Source organism: Telmatherina bonti (assembly GCF_933228915.1).
Source record: "Telmatherina bonti genome assembly, chromosome: 10".
Classification (NCBI taxonomy): domain Eukaryota; kingdom Metazoa; phylum Chordata; class Actinopteri; order Atheriniformes; family Telmatherinidae; genus Telmatherina; species Telmatherina bonti.
Window position 1 is genome coordinate 31585381 of NC_136628.1, and position 25647 is coordinate 31611027.

Genomic DNA, 25647 nt, shown 5'->3' on the forward strand with positions numbered 1-25647 from the left:
CCCCAGGTGGCACAAAGTCTTCTCAGGCTTTCCCTTTTTTCAGCTCTGAGCTTTCATCATCCAGGAGTAGAAAGCAGAGTGGAAAAATAAAAACATTGCAATTGTATGAGACCCACCGTGACAGCCTTGACTTGGTGGTCTGCTGTTTGAAGCTACAGGGTTGAGGACAGGCTCTGTCCCTTTCTTCTGTCTCTCCACTCCCCAACAAAGACTGTTTTGTTGGGGGTTTGACGATAAGTTGTCAGCCTGGCTTATTATTCTGACAAAGTGTCGGATTGTGATTGAGTAGATAGTTACAGCTTCCTTAACGCCTGCCAGTGCAACACACACACAGGTTTTCACAGACAGGGAGATGAATATTCATGATTATACAGCTGAGGCTCAACACTGGCTCATTTAGCGTTGGCCAGAGAGAGGCCAATGATAGCATTGTAAACACACAACCATCGGGGGTTTAATAGCTTGACTCCAGCGCTGGCTAATTACACCACACAGCCACACACACACACACACACATGCAGACAAGCGGAGATTTGAAGCTATTATGATGAGACTTTCCTTCTTAGTTTTGACTTTAACAGACAATCTTTTGTTTGGTAGAAAAAGGAGATCCCCTGCAACAGTACACAGACATCTAGTCATAGTTCATCCAAAATACTAACTACAAATGAGTCCTGGACAAATAAGCTTCATTCTTCCTCTGCCTGTTGTTTAAATGTCTATATATTTAATAAGATAAGTTTTAATTAGCCAGCTGGACCCACAACGTGCATTATGAACAAGGAATGGAGCATAATAGACCGATTATGTGATGTCTGCCACTCTTGCTCTGAAATTGGTTTGACAAGACTTGATCTCTGTTTTTTCTAATGTATATATTTTGTCCAGAGAATCATAAAATACATTCACAATAACAAGGAAAGAAGAAGAACCTAATATAGGTGAATAAATAGTGTCTTAGCATGCTGCTACTTTAAATATCTTGCTGCTCAACCCCCCTAAAGAAAGACAATATTTGAAATCTCTGCCTTTTAATGTGATAGAGGAATGTGGGGCAACGATGTGGCCACACGCCTCTGGGTTTAAGCTTCGCCATTGCCTACTGATTAGAATACCATTCAACATCTATTTGCATCTAGCTTTAATAGCAGTTTATTCAGTCAAGCAGAAGATGACATCTTTATCTGTGGTTGACATATGAGGCTGTGTGCCTGAGGCTAGTGTGTGTCTAGTTAATGAGCAGAGGGATGTTGCTGCTGATTAGAACCGGCAATAAAGAATCTCAGCCTCCTGCTCTGACTCAGCTCAGCAGCAGGAAAATTGGGTCTGAACTCAGAGAGTTTATAATCCAGGTGTGGTGAGAATTCAGGCCAAATCCTTTGCATATGTTTTCATTTTCACATACAAGAGGCAAATGTACTTAACCTCGGTGTGTATGTTTGCAAGTTTTAAAAGATAAAGTAGTTGTATATTTCCATTCCTGATCCACAGTCTGTTCCAGCTGACATAAGGCGCCATGGTACTGAACTACCATCAAAATCAATAAAATAAAATCATTCTCACCCAAGTATATCCAGCCATCACATAATGGGATGTTTCAAAGTGTTTCACAGCAGCACATCTTAAAGGTGGTGTGAAGTTCTTTAGCATTAAAAACTCCCCATCAGTGTTTGTGTGAGTTTTGCAGTGATGTTAGTTGGTTTTGGTCATGTGAAGAATTGAGCATAACGCCCTATATTTTCATGCCCATGTAGCATTTTGCTTCCACTTGTATTAAAAATGTCTGAGGAATGTGCAGCTCTTGGTCGTGTTGGGGCTTTTGTCGGGCCTGTAACTTTGCTTTGGTGAGTTAAACTGGGAAAAATCTGATCTTTGGTGGAGTAACATTCAGTGTCAACACAATGGAGCTTATCTAGCGCAGTCAAACACGTAGCTGTGACAGAAAATCAACTTTTTAACGTTGTATTGCTGAACATGGCGTATAGTCTTGTGATACCAGCTGTCTTTAATCTGAACTTATTTAATACACAATATTTGATACTGAGCACTTGTTTAGAAGCTATTTCTGCTTCATTCCAGTAATTATTACTAACTTATTCACAATGACTTAATGGCTGATTTAATTCATTTTATATTAAAACAAAATAAAATCAGCAGAAGAACAACAAACAGAGAAAGACTGGAATAACATTTTAAAAACTAGATAGATAATCAGTTGATAATTAAAAAAAAAAAATTAATATACAAAATATGAGTAAAGCAAATAACTTAATTAAATAAATTAGATGAAAAGTAACACGGGGTTTAAGGGAAGTTTCATTCATTGTAATTTCTTTTTTATAAAATAGTATATAGACATTGCACAGGAATTATTTATCGATATTTCCATCATTTTATTTGATTAAGTTAGACAACTTTGCAGAACAGGTATGACTGAGTTTTGTGTAAGAAATTGTTTTATATTTCTATTTTAAAATGTATTTAATTTTTGTATTAAAACCATGCTCATGTTAAAAAATTATGACAATGTAGTTTAACACAACAAAACAAAAGAAAATGCAAACCGAAACAACATCATGTTTCATATGTAAACATGTGTTTTGATGATTTACAAATCATTGAATTATTTGTTTGTATTTTGCACAACATTCCAGCTTCTGTGGAGACAAAGATGTAAAATCTCATCAATACTTTTTGTAAAGCTTTTGTCATATGATGAGAAAAATCCTGATTTTCTCAACTCCATGCAGAGTAAATACGGAAGTAATGATAAAATGATTAATTAGAACCAGAATAAGTTGGGTCAGTTCTAACTCTTATTGTGATCTTTTTATTTTATTTTATTCAGATTTTTTTTTCTGGACAGCGTTCATACATGGTTCCATGTGTCCATCACGTACAATGTTGGGAATACTGCTTGCTAAGCCAATATGTTGTCATGGCAACCCCTAGGAGCTGTCAGTGGGAGGATAACAGATGATTTTTATTAGAATGGATGCAAACATTGCCCCCCCCCCCCCCCCCCCCCCCCCCCCCACCCCTCCCTCCCACCCTTCTTCTGCCAGCCTGATCTAACCAGAGTTACAGTGCCAATAATTTAGATCAGGCCTAATTACAACAGAGGCCCTTCTGGGCTCATAGTCCGCTCATCATTACTCACAATCTACTCAGGCAGTTCCGGCGCCGGTTACTGTGTGACATTATCATGCGAGGAAACAATGTGGCGTCACATATGGTCATATAAAAGCTGCAATTCCAGATTGCTATTAAAAAGTACTTTGATTTTTTTTTTTAATTTAATTTTATTTTACTGCATGGAAATTACATTTCATGTGGAGAGGTGATAAACTGAGAACATTAACAGAAAGAAATTAGTGTTTTAAGCAAATTTGAACACATACAGGAAACCCTAGCAAACACCATGGTTTTAAGCTGTTTTAACGAATCACAGGCCTCCAAATTTTAATCTAATGTTAGATCCAGGATAAAATACCTCACTGGCAATCAGTTTGTTAGTCTTGAGCTGCGCAAGCACTATGAATTATTGTTTTTTTTGGGGGTTTTTTTTTTCCCTCAAGTGACTTTGAGTGGCCAAGGTTACGGTGACACTGTAGGCCCTGGCTGTCTCCTGGGACCATGCTCCACTCACTAATACACTCCAAGACAGTTGCACAGTGGGGACACTGCCAGCAGAGTGATGAGGAGGCAGTTTTTATCTGCATTGTTTAGCTGACTCTATTGGTTTCCTGTAAGTGGCGTCCAGACTGCTGGTGTTAATCAAGTTCAATTCAAAGTTCTTCAGAGGAGCCAATAGGGAAGCAAATCTGTCTGTTTGTCTTCAGTTCACAGAATGAGTTTTTGAATTCTCTCAGGGTTTATTTGAGCATTTTATGCCACAGTATTTCCATGATGCTCTTGCCGTCTTTAAACGTCAGGGTTTGTGCCGCAGGCCTGCCAAGATGAGAAAAAAAAAAAGGTGATGCTATGAACGTCTTTGTTTGCCTGACAAATTTATATTACATTCAGTTGTTGCAGGTTGAGAAAGACCAAAAGACACTGCGAGACACGGAGCGGTGCTGGGTTCTGTCAGACAGACAGGCCTGACACATTTTTTTAAATAATTGCTCTGCCTGGCTGTGATCTGAATTAGCATATGAAAGTTTTTTTCTTCCCTCTCTAGAAGCGCATAGCTGTAAGCCAATTTGTAAGTCATTTAAGATGACAGAGAGTGGTTGTATCCCAGAGGTGCTCTTTCCCTCTTGTTCTTTTTATTTTTTTTGTCTTTCTCCTTCTCTGTCTCATCACCTCCTCCTCCCATCTCATCCTTTCTCCACTTTTGTCTCAATTAAAGAATCCCTGAAAAGACAGGACAAGTGGAGCTTATTGTTTTAGTTACAGTACGCAGTTTGGGGCAGATGGTGACCCAGCAAGCAAAGGTCAAAGTGCTCAGCTATGTCACCATGTGTCATTTTGTTCCACCTCAATGAAAATCCTTTTCTCTTAGTCCTTGGTACACATTAACCTTTAGGTCTCATGAAGACACATCTACCCAGGTGCAAACTGTCCTTGATGAGAAAAGCTTCAATAGCGTTCCAACATGAACATGATTTTTACTCTTCCTGTTATGTCACACAAGCAATTAAGGTTTCAGTGACAAACTGCAAAGCCTCCCAGTGAACAAAGAGTCTACTTGCAAGCTCAGTGTGGCTTATAGGGGGATTAATTGAAGCTATTGAGTGTGGATCCACAGAAAGAGGCTTGTGTTTGTGGCACAAGGGATGCCAAAGCAGCTGGGCGGGCCGAGGAAGGGAAGAGGAGACGACTGATCGCCTCACGAGCCACCTGGGGTGAAGCGAAGCCACGATTTCAGAAATATACACTAATACACAGGTGTGCACACAAACGTGTGCTAACATGTATAGCATAGAGCAGTGTTTGCTGTCTTTCAGGCAGCAGGTCAGTATGCAGTAGGTTGGGTATGGAGAAGCGTGGTGGAGCACCTTCAATCGTTACTATTTACCATTTCTGCCTGCTGCTGTGTGCGGCATAAACACATTCAGTCTCACCCACATGCACACAAGCATGGAGACATGTAAACACACCCCCACACACACATTCACAAAGACTTTAATATTCAGATACACAGAAATGCCCTCAGCTTACAAGGACATAGCAATGCAGTAATATCGGCCTGCAGCTCAGTGTAGAGAATCAATGCTGCAGTTAGACACCATGAGCTCGCTGCTGGAGGAAACAAACGGAATATTACTAAGAAATAATCAGTCTTTACCAACACTATTCATTCTCATTTTATGTGTGTGGATATGCATCAAGCGAGGATGTTTTAGTCATATATGTGTGTGCTAGTCAGGCTTGTATCAACACTCCACCATGCAGGATGACTCCAACACTCTCTTTTCCTCCCATCCTCACTCTGTTCTTTCAACCCCAGTATTTATTTATTTTCTTCTTGGAGTTAGAAGTGTTTTTGGCCACTGGTCACATGATCAGATGTCGCTCATCTACGCAAACGAGTTTTTGAATGTGAACGACAGAATGTGAGGTCTGATTTGACTTTTTTGCCACATGCGGAAGGTGTCCTCTCTCCTAATAATCCATGGCATCAAAACACATGAATTTATCAATAGTTAAACTAATAAAAACAAATCCCCTGCGATGGACTGGTGAACTGTCCAGCGTGTACCCTGCCTTTGGCCCACAGACTGTTGGGATAGGCTCCAGCTTCCCAGTAACCCTTCATTGGGTTAAGCGTTTAGGGTAATTAATGAATAAATGAATGAATGAATGAATGAAAAACAAATCTTTTGCAGAGGAGAACAGCTTCAGACTAGACTTCTCTCCATCCTGGGAACAATCCATAAAAAGGACCAGAGTTTGATGTAAATTTGGGGTCTTATTGTAGTCTGAAATTAGCATTCCATGCAAAGGCCGTCTCTGGAACTAAATCTCAGAAGTTTTGCACCATAGACAATGAAATCCTGAAATTATTTGTCATTTAAATTAATGTCATTAATCATTAACTCCACCATTGGGTTACACTCTACGTAGAGTACATATACTCTTCATATGAATGAGTAAATAAGAAATGGATTCCAAACAAGGGCAAGAAGAGGCTCTACCTGTCTGGAACCACTTTTTAAAAACAAACAGCTGCTGATGTGTTTGCTTTTAACTTGAAGCTGGATCTTTTGATGAACAAGGACTTGGATGACTGCTGTCATCTGGGACTCTGGATGGATCCACAGCCTCTCTTGAACCAGCAGGATCTCCTTCATCTTTCCGGTCTCTCTGAAGCTGCTGGACTCATATCTGAGAGTCCAGAGAGGTCTCTTATGGCCTTCTCCAGTTTTTTGCAGAGCTGCTTCTAGACAATCTCCTTCTTGGCAAGTTCTTCTTGGTATCTCTGCTCCTGGTTAGCCTGATTGGGGTTCTTTGCTCCACTCTTCACTGCTGGTTTGCTGGAAAGAAGACTGGACAATAGCTAAGCCTAGGTGTCATTTTAGACAATTTTTTCTATCTTTTTTCTCTATATTGTTGAGCAACTCCTGATTATAACATTTTTTATGTCCTTGGACACTTCAGACGACACATATTCTGGTTTTTGTGTTTGGAGGTATTTTTGCAGAAAAGGGATCCCATCATCTCTTTTGTTTTAATGTGTTAAAATTGCACCCACGAGTAGAGCATTGGTCGTTATATCTATATATATTTTTAATGTTTAGCCCTTTTATGCATACATTAAAAAAAAATACCACATCTTTTAAACACAACACTTTACATCTGTAATATGCAAGCATAATTTTTTGTTTATTTGTGATATTTTCAATTTATTTAATTTATTTGAATGTATTCTATAAAATATTTTTAAAATAATAGATAATCGTTATTAGATTATGTAAATATGATATAAAATATCGCTATATCATTTTCTTTTCCCATTTATTGCAAACATAATTACAGTGTATGTATTTATGTTCAATTGTATCATATATTCATTTATTCTTCTGTAAACAGTAATGTATTGAATGACTCACAAATATCCACTGAAGTGGTTTATTTATATATATCCCATCCTCATTCATTAATATAAAGGAAAAAAGCTTGTAAATAGGTGTCGACTATCACAACCACTATGTATGACAGTGATACAGGGTGGCCGTCATCATTCTGTCTTTTTTGTCTCATAAGTATATTTTCAGATTCCAAAAGAGGAATATTGACAGAAAAACATAGAAAAGAGAAAATATCAAATAGAAAGAAACATTTTGGAAACTTTTAGCATGAATGTGTTGAAGCTTTTAGTTAACATCAGAGCAGTGTTGAATAAAACTTAACATGTTTGCAGATCTGACAATGCTGGCTCTGCTCCCTTCTTCCTTTCTGTGAAGACTGTGATGTAAGAAAAGATATCAAACTTCATTAATGTGCATCATCCATGCTGGTTTATTCTAACACATAAATGCATTAGTTTAAGTTGAAGGTTAATCAGATGTTAGTGTCTCTTGTGAAGAAGCAGGTAGTGCTGATGGTCAGTGGGCGCCACAGCTACTGAACAGGCTTTACCAAAAAGACAAAAAATCAAATGACTTTTGCGACAACTTAAAGGAAGCTGCATTGGGTTTTGTTGAAACTGCATGTAAGTTATATCAAAATTTAAAAGTATTCAGGTAAATAAAATGTAGGGTCCTGGTTTGGAGATGGGAGTGCTTTTTATTGACTGAATGAATTTGAACAGTGCAGCTGGATAAATCTAATGATTTGATGCATGTTGTTGCAAATATGTTATATATTTAACATACTCTTTCCAGCTCTTAGTTTTGTTTTATTTCGTTTTGTCAGGATGATTTATTTCATCTGGTTGTTTTTCCCCACTTTTATTAGTGTATTTATTTGTATATCAGTTATTTATCATTTCCTGTTATGGATTAATTGGGCCCTGCGATGCTCTGGCGACCTGTGCAGGGTGTACCCTGCCTCTCGCCTGATGGTTCCTGGGATACACTCCAGCTTTCCTGCAACCACTGATTAGACTAAGCCATATACAGAATGAAACCCTTTTTACTGTTCAGTTAGTTATACTGATATCGATGATTAAAAATCAAAGCACATGAAAAAGTGTGTTTCACATACTTTACTCTTCTCACCATGTTTTTTATTTATGTTTTATTTTTTATTTTTTTGCATTCTTTTCTCATGGAAACTCCATTGATTTTTTAGGATTCTTTTCTCAAGGCAACTCTTTTGATACTAGAAAAGTTAGAAGAGTCAGTTTCCTTCACTCACACAACCAACTGCATTTATAACCTTAAAACATTTCAATAACACATACCTGTCCTCTCTTTCCTAGTTATTTACTGGTTGTTGTGATGTGCATACATCTAAATAACAAGACAAAAAAAACATAAATCAAAGCTTTCTTTGTGATGTGGTCTCTGGTCCCTTATTTCTAACTAGTTCAATTTTTGCTCACAGTAGCTTCCTCACCTCTCCTCCTGTGTGTATTCCTCTGCTTTGCTGTTTCGATCTGTCCTTCCATCCACATGCAAACTTCTTAGTTTCTTTTTTTTTTTTTTTTTTACATCAAAATTTTGCTTTAAATTGAGGAGAAAGAGGCTCCATCTGATCCTACCAGCCCCAAAACTGTATGTATGCAGTACTTGGTGATCCATGGTTTAACCTTGATCATTCCCTCTCTTTCCATTATTTTAGGCATGCGCTTTGTAAGGGTTTATAGCAGCAGTTCTAATCAGTGTTAAACTGACCTGACAGGACTAAATTAGGGTAATTCAACACCCCATAAAGTCTGCATTATGATATGTCTAGCAATACCTCCTGAATCCCCCCCCACCACCACACAGGGGCCTCATTTGATCACCATCCCAGATAGGCCTCTCCATCATTTGTGACATGAAATACTCCGGCAGCCACCGGCTTCAGCACACACAGCTCCTCATAAATATTGACTACTTCTGTCTATTTCCACGTGTTCATAGAAATTAGCATCACATTAGCATGATCTGACCTGCACAGCCAGGCCTTATCAAAGCGCTCTGTGATCCCGGGCTCCCTGCACTTTAGTCAGGAGTAGAGAGAGAGAGGAAAAAAAGAAACAGAAGGAACCAGTGTGAGAGAGAGAGAGAGAGACAGAAACAGAGAGTTTCCCCCAAGAGAGAGAGAGAGAAGAGCGATGAGCTACATGATAACGAGCTGTGTTACACCGCTACACAACACACAGGCTTGTCACTGCGCCTCAGAGCTGTTCTGAGCTAAATGGGCTGCAGCAGATGTTTGGTGACTACAATCACACAGAGCTGCGTACCTCACTTGACTTGCAAATATTTGCTAAGAGACTTCAATATTGGATTTTCTGTATTTTCTTCTTCTAGGATGTAAAGATAGTGCTTGTAGTGCATAAAAATGAAGACACACAGCATGCTTTCTGTTCTACAACTTGTCACTGTACAGTGTTGTTTTTTTTTTTTCTATAAAAGGCCAGACGTCGCTTGTGATGAAATCCGAAGGCAACCAATCCTTTGTTTGTTCTATTCATGTGTCACACAGAGTGTATTAGACACAAAAACATTGAAAAACATGATGAAATGGGGCAATTTATCTGAGTGTATGTTGACATTTTCTAAATTACAACGATTAGTTGCAGAAGCGCACCGTCACAGGTCAAGCCGCAGTGGGTTTTGTGCAGTTTTGGACATTTTTTTGGTCCTCTGGGTGAGACGGTGGCATTTCTGTTGAATAAAACTGCACTTTATTATTTCTTGTAATGAGGTGCTTGTTGTACCAGACAATTATGTTGAGTGGGGACTCAGTGGCAACTCATGAATCAAGAGAAGAGGTGTCCTATAAGCAACAGATAGCTTTTCCAGAGTGCTCTAACAGTGTTTTGATATACAGTATGTATTAATTACATTGCTAATCAAATAGGACAAAAGTATGAATATGGTTAATGGTGATTTTACCAGAGATTGTTTTTAAGACTTTGAGTTCAATGTAACTTTTAAAAAATCAATAAAACAGTGATGGACCTTTTCTTTTTCTGTTTCTTCCTAGTGTCACGGTTTCTAATTACATCCACGGGAGCCCTGTATATCCTGGATGTGCAAATGGAAGATGGGCTGTACAACTACAGGTGTATGACACGACATCGGTACACAGGAGAGACCCGACAGAGCAATAGCGCCCGTCTCATTGTCTCAGGTAAGAACATCCATTGTAGGGTCGGTGGGGACTGGAGCCTATCCCAGTTACTTCCAAATAAGAAGCAGGGTACACCCTATACAGGTTGCTAATCCATCACAGGACCAGCAGAGATACACAAACAACCAACCACACTTGCTTTTAGGGAGAATTTAGAAAGATTAATTGACACAACACGAATGTTTTTGGACTTTGGGAGGAACACAGAGTACTTGAAGAGAACCCATATATACAAGAGGAGAACATGCAAAGTATACTGTACATGGAAAGGCCACTGAGTTTTAAAGCAGGAAGATTTTTACTGTGAGACATTGATGCTACCCATCCCAGAATGTCCACTGCAAATATGCATCAACAGCGCAAACAGGCCTTGTTTCAATATTTGACTCAGTCGTACATCAAATCCAGACATGTTGCTTTACATCGGACTCATCATGCCACAGGTAAACAACGTGATATTAAGCACAAAAGGAAAGGAATCTGATTTGCAATCTCAGACAATAAAACAGCACTATACACACATGACAGAGGACCATATGGCAGACGATTTGTGCTTGTGGAAAACCATGTAGGTCATCTGAATCAAACAGAAGATGACAGGGAAAAACACTTGAATTAAAAAAGGGATGACAAGTGATAAAGGTCATCGGAGCTCAGTTTGGGGGATGGCACAGGACAGAAAATGTTCTTTCTTTCCTTTAACTGTTTAAAGGGACGGTTCAAAGATTTTGCACGTGTCATAACTTTACTAATCTACTTTTATCAGCAAGCCTGTGTTTATGTTTTTAAATGACAGTATATGAGCTATTTTATGGTGAGAAATGTGAGATCCAGCGTGGATAGAGTTCGATTGTGTAATTTTGTGTTTCAGCTATGCTTATGGAATACCTAACCCTTGTCAAGTTAAGACATTTTAACACAGAACAGGTTTTCATAACACTTGATTTTGAGTTCTGCAACTGTGAATGCTAGATAGCTGCAAAACAGGCATCTCTTATTTATATATATTTATTTATTTACCAATACTTCAACTATTTCAAACCAAAATGTCTTTGCTGAATTGATATTATGCATTAGGGCTGTAATATATGTTTTTTCCCAAATCGATTCCCATGTTTTGGGTGTCAATTCGATTTAAATTTCGATTTTCATGATTTTTTGATATTGCTGAATTTTGTAGACAAAAAAAAACCAAAAAAAACATGCATAATACTATTTTTGCTTGTCATTTTTCCTAATTTCAATTATGAAAAAACAACACAGTAGCCAGACCATCATTCTGCTGCTATAATGCCTGAGAAGACAAGTTAAAAGATCAATAAAAACTATAAAAATGACTTTTATAAATTTTATAATGGAATATTTTTATTGATTGAAAAAATTGATTTTTTAACAAAAAAACTCAATTATAAAACTGTGAAGTAAAGAATCCTGATATTCAATTTTTTCGATTTGATTTCCCTCCCCTATCATGCATTCATACTGATCATACATTGTGCAGCCGCTGTGTAACTTTGTATAAAGATGTGCCCTTTAATGCTCCATGACCATCACACATTAGGTTCATTTTAGCCGTTAGCCAGTGTTATGGATAATCGCTATGAGTAAAAAGAAAAAAATATGTCCGTACTTATGCTTATTAATCAAGATAATGGGTCATTGCGCAGAACTTGGCAACGGGTTCTTCGATTTTTTTCATCAGATGCAAGGGAAGCATCTCAAGCTTGCAGTGGCCTTTAAGGACCAGATTTTGAGACCCCTACTTTAAATTTTGGGTTGATGATTGTTTATTTATCCACCTCTTCCCTCCCAGATCCAACAAACTCAGCACCCCACATCCTGGACAGCTTTGAGCGCCGTGAGGTGATGGCATCTCATCGAGTGGAGCTGCCATGCAAAGCCTCTGGTCATCCCGCACCCAAATACCGCTGGCTAAAGGACAACCGGCCACTGGAGCCAGACACACGCTTCAGACAGAGTGTGACAGGCTTGCTGATAGAGCGAGCCCAGTCCAGTGACACAGGGACGTATGTGTGTGAAGTGTGGAACACCTACGGCAATGCTGAGGTGGTTGGCAGGCTGCAGGTAAAAGGTCAGTGCTCACAGGCATGTGCAGAGACATTGTGGTGATCTTTATCAGCAGCATGAGTCAAAACAAGGAAAATCCTTCAAAGCCATAGATGTCGCTCTGAATATTTAAGCTGCTGCATATGTTATCTTTTTTTATTTTAACATTTAATTTCTAAATTCATCATGAATCCCTTTCTTTAATTGCAGAAAATGTTCCATTATTTTGTTTAAATTTCTAAGTGAGTTAATACCTCTCCAACATGCAGAGCCCCTGAAGGTGATGGTGAGTCCGCGGAAGGTGAAGGGCAGTGTGGGGAGCCAGGTGTCACTGTCCTGCAGTGTGACTGGCTCTGAGGAGTACCAGTTGTCATGGTACCGCAACGGAGAGCTCATCTACCCCAGCAGCAGCGTCCGCATGACGGGGCAGAATAGAGAAAACCTGGTCATGGCTGGTATGGCAAAGAGTGACGGAGGAGCCTATCAGTGCTTCGCCAGACACGGCAAGATGTCCGCCCAGGATTTTGTTCAAGTCATTCTGGAAGGTCAGAGTCCACACTCCAAAAAATTGTTAGGAATGTGTTGTATCTCTGTGTATTTTTCATCACATTAAACATACTGTATGTGTAGGGCAGTCCTGGAGAGGCCATACCTTCTTATTACTTTGTCTAAATGAGCTTATAGCATGATGTATGAGGTGTTGCTGCAATGTCAGACTTGTATGACCACACCAATGTGTAGAGAATATTATTAATCAACCAGAAAAGCACTGGGAATGTGCAAAACCTCCGCCATGGACCGCAGTTCTCCCCATGTTGTAATTATTTGTTTGCTACATGAAATATCCAAAGACTCCCTATTTTTGGATATTCTGGATCATCGTATCTGGAATGATTCCTTTACCTGGATTAGCCTTGGATATGTTTTACAACCTGTTGGAAGCTTGCCCTGTATTTCTTATTAAATGCTCCGACCGTTTTTGTTGGAGTTACGTGCACAGAAATTGAAAATGGCCCTATGTTACAGTGTTAAGGATCCTTTAAAAAATTCCTGGATCCAAACAGTGACCGGATCACCAACTTAATTAAATCAGTTCTTCCTTCTTCACATTTCCTACAACTCCTGAAAATTTCATGAAAATCCATCCTTAACCTTTTGAGTTATCTTGAACACAAACAGATAATCGCCGGTAAAAACATAACCTCCGTGGCGGAGGTAACTATGAAACGGAGCTCTAATCATCGTCTATCCACTCAGACAGAGATGTATGATTTTAGTGAAAAGACTAGAATTTAAATAGATCCTTGGTTTTACAAGGAAGTTAATTCATTACGGTATTTTTATCTTTATAGTTTATTGTATGTTTTGATATCATTGTATGTCTGATTCTATTTTCTGTTTTTCTATTACATGTGTAATGTTTTTGTATCATATTTTTTTTTAAATGTTAAGGTGAGATATCTCATAACCCTATAAGGTGTTTTTATCTCACCCGCACAATCGGTTTTCTTGTTGTCTTTTTCCTTTTTCTTAGATCTATGGTTTTATATTGTGAACATAAATAAATAAATAAATAAAAAAGAATCAGATGCAAAACAAAAAACACATCTCAGTTTGAAACTGGTTTCTCTGTCCAGATGGCACCCCCAAGATCCTGGCTTCATTCAGCGAAAAGGTCTACAACATCAACGAATTTGTGTCCCTGTCCTGCACGGTGAAAGGCACACCGGAGCCCCGGGTAACGTGGACTCTGGATGATGAACCCGTGATACGCGACAGCCGACACCGCATCTCCTACTACACCAACACAGAGGGCCACGTGGTCAGCCACTTGAACATCAGCCAGACCCAGGTCCCTGATGGAGGGGTGTACCGCTGCATTTGCAATAACTCTGCCGGGACAGTTTCCTACCAGGCGCGAATAAACGTAAGAGGTGCTTGTCAGATCAACTCTTCCAGCACACCATCACATATACACATCAACATGTCTTGAGATATTCTGCGTTGATATCTTTTTAATTGGAAAAGCCCGCTGATGTGCAGGTTATGGAAAAACACCTGACTAAGTTTGTTAAGGGGATTCAGGTTTCTCTTTTTTAATTTTTCCTGATATACGAGATCTTTTTTCTCCACCTTTTTCTTACAAAACACCTGCTGACAGCCTTTTACTACCAGTGTGATTTACTCTTAGCATCAGTGTTTGAGTGGAAGGCTTTGTTCGCTGTTCAGGGTTATGGTTGACTGGATTGCTGTTGTCTTGTCGCGTTATTACTGGGGTTTTCAGCCATTCTGTGCTGGGTGCAAGGTCATTACTATTTCTTTATAATAGACAGAGATAGGGTAGTTTCTACACACCGGTTGGCTTAATTTGACTGTGTTCATTTCTGCATGTTGGAAGACTAAATAGGGCAATCTCCTAGCTCCTACTTTAGGGTACATGGATGCAGAACGCAGCCAACCATTGATGATAAACCTCCACAGATGCCATTGCAGAGCTAGTGGAATGACCATTTCTCACATCATTGGGTCTCAATCATCCTAAAAAGAGTAGCAACCCAGTATATGCCTGTGCGTTATAGAGGATCCTAGATAGCTATTTTTCTGAAAGACTCTGAGCTACATCAGTTGATTATTCTGTTTGTTTTTCACAAGTATGCACAAAAGCCGGCAATGTGAGTAATAGCTCTGATAATAGCTTCATGAGTGGAGAGGGGGAACATTCATTCAAGCTGTCACAGGGAGCAAAAGGTAATATTCACTCCAGTCCCAAACACAGGGGTCCACAAGTCAGCAGCTCAGACAGGCAAAGGCAAATATGATATGAAGGAAGATAGAGCAGCACGGGGTGCAATGCTGATGATTTGGAGCCAGAGGCATCCTTTAGATCCCTCCAGGGAAACTTAATCAGGCAGTCTGAAACCCCTTAACAAATCACGAGAGTCAAAATTATTTTTAATGTCAGAATGAATCAAGGCATGTAAATATTGTGGTGTCTTGAAAACACACACAACACAGCACAGCCATGTGTTAGCCCATCCCCTGGCCTCAAAATCATTTTAAGAGAGTTGTCTCTCCAATGTGTCCTCAAGGGCCTGCCAGCATCAGACCAATGAAAAACCTCACTGCCATCGCTGGGCGGGACATGTACATCCACTGCCGTGTTATTGGCTATCCTTATTATTCCATCAAGTGGTACAAGGACTCCAATTTGCTGCCGTACAATCACCGGCAGCGGGCCTTTGAAAATGGCACCCTGAAGCTGTTTGACGTTCAGAAGGATGTCGACGAAGGAGAGTACACCTGTAATGTGCTGGTGCAGCCACAGTTGTCCACTCACCAGAGCGTCTATGTAACTGTGAAAGGTATGATCCCAATTTTCTGGTTTTAATTGTACATGTGTATTGCGACATGATTATTATTGTTTGGTGCGGAGCTGTAGTGTCCCCTCAAGAAGTGGGGAGTCTCTCAATTTTCTGGATTTTTAAAAACAGAAAAAAGTAGTCGAGAATACCACTGTTTCAGAAAAAGTGAGATGAAAGACTACTTTATTTAGTTTACCCCAAAAACCCGTCAGTATATTTGCTCTTTCTTACATAATATTGTTATTTTCATCCTTAGTATGTATATGAATGTATAAGTATGTATGTACATATGTATGTATAGGTATGTACATATATTATTTCTTTTCTTCTTTCATTTGTTCGTTAAAAAATAAAATATTTAAACTAAACTAAAAAACTAATTTCTGCTCTTTGATTAAGGAGGAAGTGTTATAAAATGACTAAACCAATACTGTCACACAGACTAGTGAGAGACAGACTCATAGACATATACACATATATCTTTATTTTGTCTACGTTCAGGCTAAAGTTAACATAGCTGATGGCTAACTGCATCAATGTAGCATGTCTCACCTTAGCTGAGCAGCTGGTTGACATAGGTACATGTGTAGAGGTGTTTGTAATTGCAAAAGCAGAATCACAGAAGTTGGTATAGTCAATGCCGACTGAAAAAGAAGTGGGTATACTTCGTATACCCCAAACTTACACCACTGGTTTGGTGTTATGTATACAACTTAGAACATTTATTAGTTATGTTCATACCATAGACTGTATATAGAGAATGATGGAGCCTCCGTGACGTCACCCGTAGGTTTCTGAAGTCCTGAATTGAAGCTCGGTGGGCGGTTCCTACCATCGCCATCTTGGCGGAGGCATGTGTGTCGTCTCGCCCGAAAAATACAAATATGGGCAAAAAGGTGGAGCTCAGAGGGGGGCTGTGTGCGTCATGGTGGATGATTGACATCGAGCGAACTCCAAGCTTTCTGTAGCTAAGAGCTTACCGAGCTAACTGAGGTGAGCGGGCTAAAGCTAAGTCACGTTGTTAACCGGCTAAAAACCACAGTTGTTTTACGTTCTTCTTACTTGAAGCGGGAGATTGGTACCTGTCAATCAAAAGGACACGCCCCTAAATATGCAGAATTTTGATATGAAATTACTTCTAAACGGGCGAGTTAGAAAAAAATTCACTCCCCCCACAGTTGTCATGAAGGTAAACCTGACCTATTAAACCTAATACCTTGAACCAGGCTGTACACATGTTTATTTCTGCCGTGCAGTTGGTCTTTTTAACATGGGAGTCTATGGAGATTTGCTCTGTCTTGGAGCCCCTAGCGGATGAAGGGGGAACTGCAGTTTTTTGCACTTCCGCATAGGCTTCATTTTTAACCGCCGAAGGCTCCGACCATCTTTCATATACGGTCTATGGTTCATACACAGCATCATACTGTAGTATTTACAGAGTATTCATGGCTACTATATTAATCTCCCAGCATGCTGATATCGCTTCATCACCCTGCATACTGACCCAGTATAGTCACCCTGGCCGACGTGTATGTTGGCATCACATCAAAATCGACACTGAGATGATACAGATATACAGGCGGACATTTCTGCTACACGACCTGTGAATAAAAAACACATCACAGATAGTAAAGCACCACCTCCATCTTCTCCGCCAGCGTATCTGGAGCTCATCTGAATATGCAGCCATGCCATGCGGAGCCAGATGATGATAACCTCAGATGGGTCTCTTTCTTCAGTGACGATGCATAATTTGAAACGTTGATAGGCAATCCCAGCCCCCCTCCTTCTCCTCGGCGGGTCTTGACGTGCTAACGAGTGTGCAAAAGAGGGGGAATCACACAGCACAGACAAAGCTACGCCACTATTCCGCCTTGGCTAATTTGCCTCTCAGCTGCTTAGCATTCCACCGCTGCCGAGAGGGAATCCCCAGGAGCCTATTATGCCTATTTTATTGTGAATTAAATAAGCCCTGAAGTGCTGCTTATTCCAATGGTATTTTAAATCATTAATTTTCCATAGCATCTGGTTCTCACGATGGAGTGTCCCCAGAGAGCAAAATAAAAAAAGAGTGAATGTTATATGCATGTTGTTTAGCAGAGAATTACACTGCTTAATGTGAGAGAGCTCAAATATTTCCTGTGCATTTTGCATCCCTGCATAATCGCAGCATATTCTGACATGAAACACAAGGTAATAAAGAGAGAATTGGGACTAATGAGTTGCTATGGAGGTGCTTAGTAAATGTTCCCAGCCATTACGTTTGAAAAACCAGCTGCCTGTTAATGCACAAGTGGTGAATGAGTTCGAGAGCTTAAATTAAATGCATGTATGCCACATGCCTGAGGGGAAAATTAATTTATATGTCTCCTTCACAGTCCCACCTACCATCCACCCTTTTGAGTTTCCCCGGTTTTCTATCGGCCAACGGGTGTTCATCCCCTGCGTGGTCATGTCAGGTGACCAGCCTGTCTTCATCACATGGCAGAAAGACGGTCGGCCAATCCCAGCCAGCCTGGGTGTCACCATAGACAACATTGATTTTACAAGCTCCCTTCGGATCTCCAACCTCACACTGATGCACAACGGCAACTACACCTGCATCGCACGAAACCAGGCTGCTGCTGTGGAGCACCAAAGTCAACTCATCGTCCGAGGTGAGGAAGACGGGTTCTGGATTTTGTCTTTTATCTTCTCTTCCCTGAATATATATAATAGCAGTCAAAGGTTTGCACATACTTGCCTACAAAATTTTCATATTATATTCATAATAATTTTATTTCTAACTAAAAAATAGACTTTTAAAAAGAACAAATATTGGTTACAACAAACAACAAACTAAACAAGCTTCTTAAGTTCAAAAAAGGGTTTTGGATGAAGTTGGACACTTAGTCCAAAACCTCCTTATCAATGGCACCGTAAAATTTTCACATCATGAAAAATATAGTAATACACATTAAATTCCATTACAATGAAACTTAAACAGTGTACAGTCATAATACACACAATAAATCATTCAACATATATTGTCCAAAAGGAATGTTTTAAAAAAAAAAAAAGATTCTTCTAGATAAAAAGCTTAATGGCTTCTTTACTTACAGTTCCTCCTAAGTTTGTGGTGCAACCTAAAGATCAGGATGGCATCTATGGAAAGTCTGTGATATTAAACTGCTCAGCTGAAGGCTATCCTGTCCCCACCATCCAGTGGGAGTATTCTAAAGGTAAGCACACACCTGACACACAACACGCAGCGGAGCCTCTCAGGCTTAGTTCAAGTACTTTACAGTTTTTTGAAACACTTGTTCTTGTAACTTGCCTTTCCTGTGTTCTGGTTATTATTCTAAATCAAAGAGCCTTTTTGTGTGTGTTTTCAGTTTGGTTTCTTTGTCCCCTACAGCAAGTTTAAGCTCCACCTTAGAAATTCTTTTTGAGAATAATCTACAGCTTTGAGGTTGAATGCAGATCTCTACGTAAGCTCTGTGAGCATGAAAATACAACAAGAGTTGTTTATGTCTCTGAAAGCTGAAAGTTTGTGTAATAAAATAATTTTAAATCTTGCAACATCAATGATCCGAAAGCATGGTTAATGTTTTTTACTTTTTGTTTTTCTACATGAATGTCTTTGGCTTTTCTTCTGTAGGACATTGTGCTGCTCTAAAAAGCTGAGTTTATGTCAGACTGATCATAAAAGAGAGCAAGTTAGTCAACATAATCATGTGGAATGGTGGTGAAGCCGTTAGCACTGTTAGCTTTCATCAATAAGGTTCTGGGTTTGAGCCTGGCCACACTGCACTCTGTCCCTCATCCAGTCTGAACTGGGAGAGACTCCAGCAGCCTGCAGCCCTGAACAGGATGAAGCTGGTGTAGAGAATGGATAGATGGCAACTGCAGGGCATGATCACACAGATCTGAGTGGGATTTATTAAAGGATTTCTTAATGTGTGTTTTCTGGATTACAAAGACTCTAATTTTTCTATGAATAAACAAATTTTAATATAAATAGTACTCAAACATTAAATATGTTTCAACAAACAGCAAAAATAAATGAAATTATTACAACTTTGAGTTTTGTTTCTCATTGTGCAGAATGCAATGAGATTTTAACCCTTGAGCCCTGTGTATATTTTCATGCCTCTGCATATAAATTGCAGCTATAAATATTTTGCTCTCTGCAACCCCAAGATTCATTTGAATATTTTTGGAGTCATAATAAAGAGAACACTGATGAGATTGATAAATATGCATTAATATAAGTATGTATTAAGGACACACTTCGTCAACGACTAATTTGACATTCATCTTGCATTCTACCTCACCTGTGAGATCTCTCCAGTCAGCAAAAGACAATCTTATGACTAATGACTCTCATCTCTTGCATTCATGCATTTCTTCAGTGATAGTGTGCGTTCAAAGCAGCCGGTGTATTTATATCCATTTTGTAGCGTGTGAAGGTAAACTCATCATGCAGCATCCCAGATAAAAAAGTTGGTTAATGTGCTTTCTCAGCCTCGGGACGCTACTGGGCAGCAGTGGCTCCATAAATGCACATGATAGATGTCACTGTGTCATCTAACAAGTTCGGAACGCGGAGTTTTAGGGACGATAGTTATGTAATGTGTTATCAGTAGTGAGGAATAAAGGAAGATGGCACATCACAAATGAAAAAGTTTCAGGCTCGTCATAAAAACAGCAAAATTCTGCAGAATGAAAATGAAAATCTCTTTTGAAAGAGGCAGCTTTATTTGTAAACCGCATTCAGATCAGAACATTATCTCTGTGAAGATCAACTCTGATAAAGTGAAGCAGAACCAGATTAAAGAGGTTAAAGAGACTGGTCAGTGAGGTCTTCGAGATGGTCAGTTTGGCACCATCTGTTTCCATCTTTCATTTGAGGATCTTAAAGTTTTATACATTCACTAATTTCCCTTTTTCTGCAGTTTCCTATTAAGTCTCCACACAGACCACATTTAGCTCAAATTACGTCAGACAAGTTCTTATCACTTCCTCACATCACATCACATGGCTAAGAGTTGTTAAATGTTGTAATTTGCCTTAATGTCAAACAGATCCCATTCATACAGCATTTGATCTTGGTCCCTTGCTGTCAGGTTTCTTCTTCATGCCACTTAAAGGGCAGCAGCTTTAGCTGGGCTGACAGCTCCATCTGTTCTGTAGAAAATTCATCTTATAGGATTTAATTTTCAGAGATTGAGTCGGTCATACTGTGAATGTTTCATTCAGTTTAGCAAAGGTGATCAGAATATCAACCAGCCGCTGTGTTTTTTTCTAATCTGGATGTAACAGTAATGTTAATTTACTTCTCCGACAGGCGCCGGGGTCCCTCAGTTCAAACCCATCGCCCTCAACTCAGGCTTTCGGATCGAGGTGTTGGTGAACGGCTCTCTGCTCATCAAGCATGTGCTGGAAGAGGACAGTGGCTTCTACCTGTGTCGGGTCAGCAACGATGTTGGGGCTGATGTCAGCAAGTCCATGTATCTCAACGTCAAAAGTAAGTCTTATGTGCATGTCCAGGTTGTCAGATGTAATGTAAAAAACATTTATGCCTCAGATGTCCAGCTCATGATCTCAAGGGCCACAGTCCTGCAGATGTTTTCATGCTCCAACACATCTGACTCAAGTTAATGAGTCATTCTGCAGAACTAATAAACTGCATCATCTATTTAATATGAATCAGGTGTGTTGAAGCAGTAACATACCAAACTCCTGCACAGCCTCCGCCTGACTTTGGACATCCCTGGTTTGTGCTGAAGCATAAGAGTTAAACTGGAATTAGCTTTATGACAGGACATAACAGCAGCGAAATGCCTTAATTATGCTGGGATCGTGTTGTCGACCAGAATGAATGCCATGAAAGACACATGTGCAGCACTGTAGCATCTTTAGGTGAAAGTACAGTGGTCAAAGAATTTCGCTTGCCTCTATCAAGCCTTGAATTTTGATACGGACAGGAGTTGCCATGCAGAAAAGAGGACTGAGGATTGGTTGGAGAAGAAATGGGTTATCCATGTCAGTTCTCCTGCCTGCATCCATCTGGGTCCTCTCCTATCTTTAGCCTTTTGCATTTTCTAGTGGAGAATTATCCCACTCAGCCTTTATAAAGTGTTTTAAATACATCCTCGAAACTTTTTTCTAATATTTATGCATGGAAGTATTGTTCTTTGTTTTTGCTTATGTTAATAATTTAAACTTAAATAGCTGTAGTTTGAGTTTCAACTTGGAGAAATTGCTTCGTTTCTGAAGGAGCTTGTAATATGCATAACAAACTCCAAACAAGAGACCATAAGGTTTTATTCATATTACACTCATTAATAAAGGAATGCTGTCATCTTCAGGTTGAAAGAGCATTTAATATGCAATGAAAGTGATGCATTATTTAGTTTTCTTTATCTTTGCAAAGAGGCAGGTTTTAAAAGGTTTGCACAACAATAGTGCAAGAATGGATACTTAATATGTGGTGCAAACAAGCAACTAACATTAGATCATGATATGTACGACACTTTACATCTAGATTTTGCAGAGACATCCAGTCTGTAAGTGTGCACAGCCATTTCCAGCTGGTGTATTGTGGCTGGGTGCTCATTTTGATCCGCTGTTGCTAGATAGGCTTATGTCCCTGTGGCTCTTATCAAACCAGAGCAGAGCACACCCTGCTGAGTGTCTCGCTGTCTGCCAGCCGCAGCCAGATAGGCTAAAACTCCTTCATGACCCCTCCTGTCTGACTGCACCAACATACATGAACAAAAACAGAGACATGATCAACAATCTTATCCAGAAATACTTTTATTAAGTTATTCTCAGTGATTAGACTGCTGCTTAAATCTAGCTTAGGAAGTTTATTTGTTTTCTTCTGTACATGAATGTGATATTAGTAGATTTAAAAAGCTTCTCAGGCTTTTTTGTCTTAAAGTTAATAAGACATTATACAAACAGCCTGCAGGCCAATAGAAATGTTCCTGTGCTGGAGTTGAGTGTGAACTATGGAGCTTTGCAGGGGTAGGAGATGTATTTCACTGTAAATTTAACAAGAAGTTGCCTTTGTGGACTGGTGGTTATTGTAATCACCTTCTGCTATGAAGAATCCAAGTTCAAATCTCCGCTGGGATTTCTATTTTTAAAATCTTTCCAGGAACATGCATGTTAGGGTAATGACTGATTCTAACTCGTAAGAGTGTGTTTATGGTTGTATGTCTATGTGATGAAGGTGTCCATTGACTTAACTTCTTTCATTCATGTACATTTTATTCCAAATATACAAACAGTACTAGACTTCCTGGTTACTACTTTTTCTTAAATCATTACAATTTGTTATTGCTTTTTCGATCAATAACAGTGTCAGAACAAACAGATTAACAAATACAGTTTGGTTTGTCATACAGGGTTGTTGACATATGCATCAGAGCTGCTTGCATCATAATATAATAAGCACCAGGAGCAGAGGAAATAAAATAAAATAAAAATAAGTGAAAATCTAGACCCCAATAGTAAAATATATTAAATTTGATTTATGTCATGAAGGACTTTGTGGTAACTAATAATAATATAAAAATAAACTTGAACACATAAAAAAAATGGACATATTCACAATGAGTGAGAACAAACATAACTTGGTAGCTGTCACCCTATATGAATATCATATAGCTGTACACACACATCCATACTGACAATTAAGAAAAAATTAATAATAATCACCAATAATCATTTCTTTTTTTTATCACTTTCCACTGTATTTGTACATTTTATTGAACTAGTTGCTGTTTGGACTTCACCTGAGTATCTCACTAAATGATTCTTCATACTTTTAGCTTAAATATTGCACCAAAAATCCAGTTTGTTTTACATGATATGATTCCTGCAAATCAGTTGGCGTCCTGGAGGTTTGATACTGAGAACTAGCTTATGAGTTGCGTGTTGTTATGAAGAGCTAAAAAGATGAAAAACTGTTAGAAAAGAAAAGAAAAGAAATGAAAGTAGAGAGTAAGTCAACAGAAGTTCTCACAGTTAGAAATCCCTGCAACATCTGGGGCCACTCAGTCCAGCCAACTCTGGTTTGCATTGTTGTTTGGACCAAAACATCTTTCACAACCTTGAAGCTTCTGCCACTGGTTAAACTTTTCTTTCAACCACATTATTGATCACCTTTCAACAACATGTCTTCATAACACCCATGAATGATATTTGTTTTTTGCTGTTTTGCATGTCTGCAGTCGCTCTGCTCCTGAGGCAACTGTTGGGATTTCACTGCTGTCCTGATTTGTGTCTCCTCTTTGTAGTAGCCTGAATCTCAAGAGGAGCCACACCTCATCCTGTCTCCCCTGTGTGTTTAGTGTGTGTGTGTGTGTGTGTGTGTGTGTGTGTGTGTGTGAGAGTGTGTGCATTCAGACAATGAGCTCATTAACCCTTGAAGCTTCTTCCTGTGCTTTACACGTACTGTGTAGTCCACTAAAACATCTGAGGCTGTAATGTTCTGAACACCGTGCGCTGTTTTAATGTTGTTTATTCAGGCCAGCCAACACCACTTGAGCAGTGGTGGCGACTTAAGAGGCTTAGGAGCCAATTAGGGAGGCACACAAGCTGACGCATGCTGAAACACTCACGTGATGGATAGTATGATCTTCACTGTGCATTATTGGCTGTCTAAATGTGTCAGTACACATGCAGTAGAAATCAATAGGCTGAAATCAGAGGCTCTGAGATGTATGAAACAGAAACATGCGTGGTTAAGATGCTGCTGTATGTGAAGCAGGTGAGCAAACAAGTGCACACAAAGCTGTTTGTTTCACAAAAGACTCTGCCCTTTAATGTAAAGGCACAGATACAGAGCAACGCAGTGCAGCCATTACACAAGGATAATGGAGCAGACGGCTAATGTAGTGCTTCAGACAGATCCCACTCTACCAGCCTATTGTGGTGGACTCCCAAGGAAATGAATTGCAGCTATTGTGATGTCATAACTTGGCACTTTCATTGTTATGAGTGTCTGTGAATAGGCTAATGTCTCGTCATAATACACCATGCATCATCCAGCACGAACACCATCGCTGCACTAACAGCCAGTAGAAATAGCTTCTCCTCCCTGCACCCGGATTAAACTGTGTAAGCATGCATATAAGCGCTTGTTCTTGTGTTTATTTTTTACTTCATGAGCTTGGTTATTATAGCAGTAAAGTTTTTGTTGTGTCTTGACGCTGGTTGCAGGTGGAGGCTTAGAGAGATTATTTTAATGTAATTTCTCTCTACAGTTCATTACCAATGCACAGCGGATGCTATCTGAGTCAGTCAACAGCCACTCAATGTTTATCAGGGCAAATTAAGACCAATCAAGCCTGCTAGACATCATAGTGTCTGAAGACAGTGATGAGGGCAGAACATGTAATGAAACTCCTCTGAAGAGCAGTGCTAAATGGCCTCGTGGTCACTGAGAAGTCTCCCAACAGCACCGTCCTTCAGAACACCATACGGAAGTCTCCTATTCTCATGATCTCTTTATTTCATCCTATTTACCAATTTGCATCGAGGCCTCCTCTGCCCAGAGGTCTGCCCAGACTGCAGGCGTATATTTGCTATCATGCTTCATATCCAAGCCAATTGTGCAGCTAAGGGAATTATTTCAGTACATTGCAGTCGGCCAGTGAACCAGTCATCTATGTGCGATCTTGGTGTCCTTCCCCTCCCCCAGCTCCCATCCAGGCCCTCTCTTCCCCAGCGCCCACTTACAGTCTGCCCCCAGGGCAAGAAGCTAGATGCATCTCAGCTCGTGCCCTCTTGTCTTGCACTCATGGTGCCATGGAGCCGAGGTGCCCTGTGGCTTGAACTGGACTGCCATGCACCCCATGTAGGAGGCAGACCAGCACTCTAAAGCTCTCACATGGGTGCAACTCAGATTATGCCAGCACATGTATGTGTGTGTCAAGGAGGAGATGGTGCACCATCAGGTCTATTTTATAACAAAGCTTCCTCACATTTT

The 25647-nt window shown here is 39.7% G+C and overlaps 1 protein-coding gene across 1 annotated transcript in view; it reads left to right on the forward strand.

The window, feature by feature from the left end:
• dscama (Down syndrome cell adhesion molecule a) overlaps window positions 1-25647 on the forward strand; it is a gene marked incomplete at both ends in the record, with an annotated part of 89717 nt that overhangs the window by 44625 nt on the left and 19445 nt on the right. Inside the window, 8 exons of the mRNA XM_079247746.1 lie at window positions 10087-10233; window positions 12047-12325; window positions 12570-12845; window positions 13938-14234; window positions 15390-15662; window positions 18041-18319; window positions 18764-18883; window positions 20992-21171. Of these exons, the coding sequence (XP_079103872.1) occupies window positions 10087-10233; window positions 12047-12325; window positions 12570-12845; window positions 13938-14234; window positions 15390-15662; window positions 18041-18319; window positions 18764-18883; window positions 20992-21171 (1851 nt within the window). The remainder of the gene's footprint in view (window positions 1-10086; window positions 10234-12046; window positions 12326-12569; window positions 12846-13937; window positions 14235-15389; window positions 15663-18040; window positions 18320-18763; window positions 18884-20991; window positions 21172-25647) is intronic.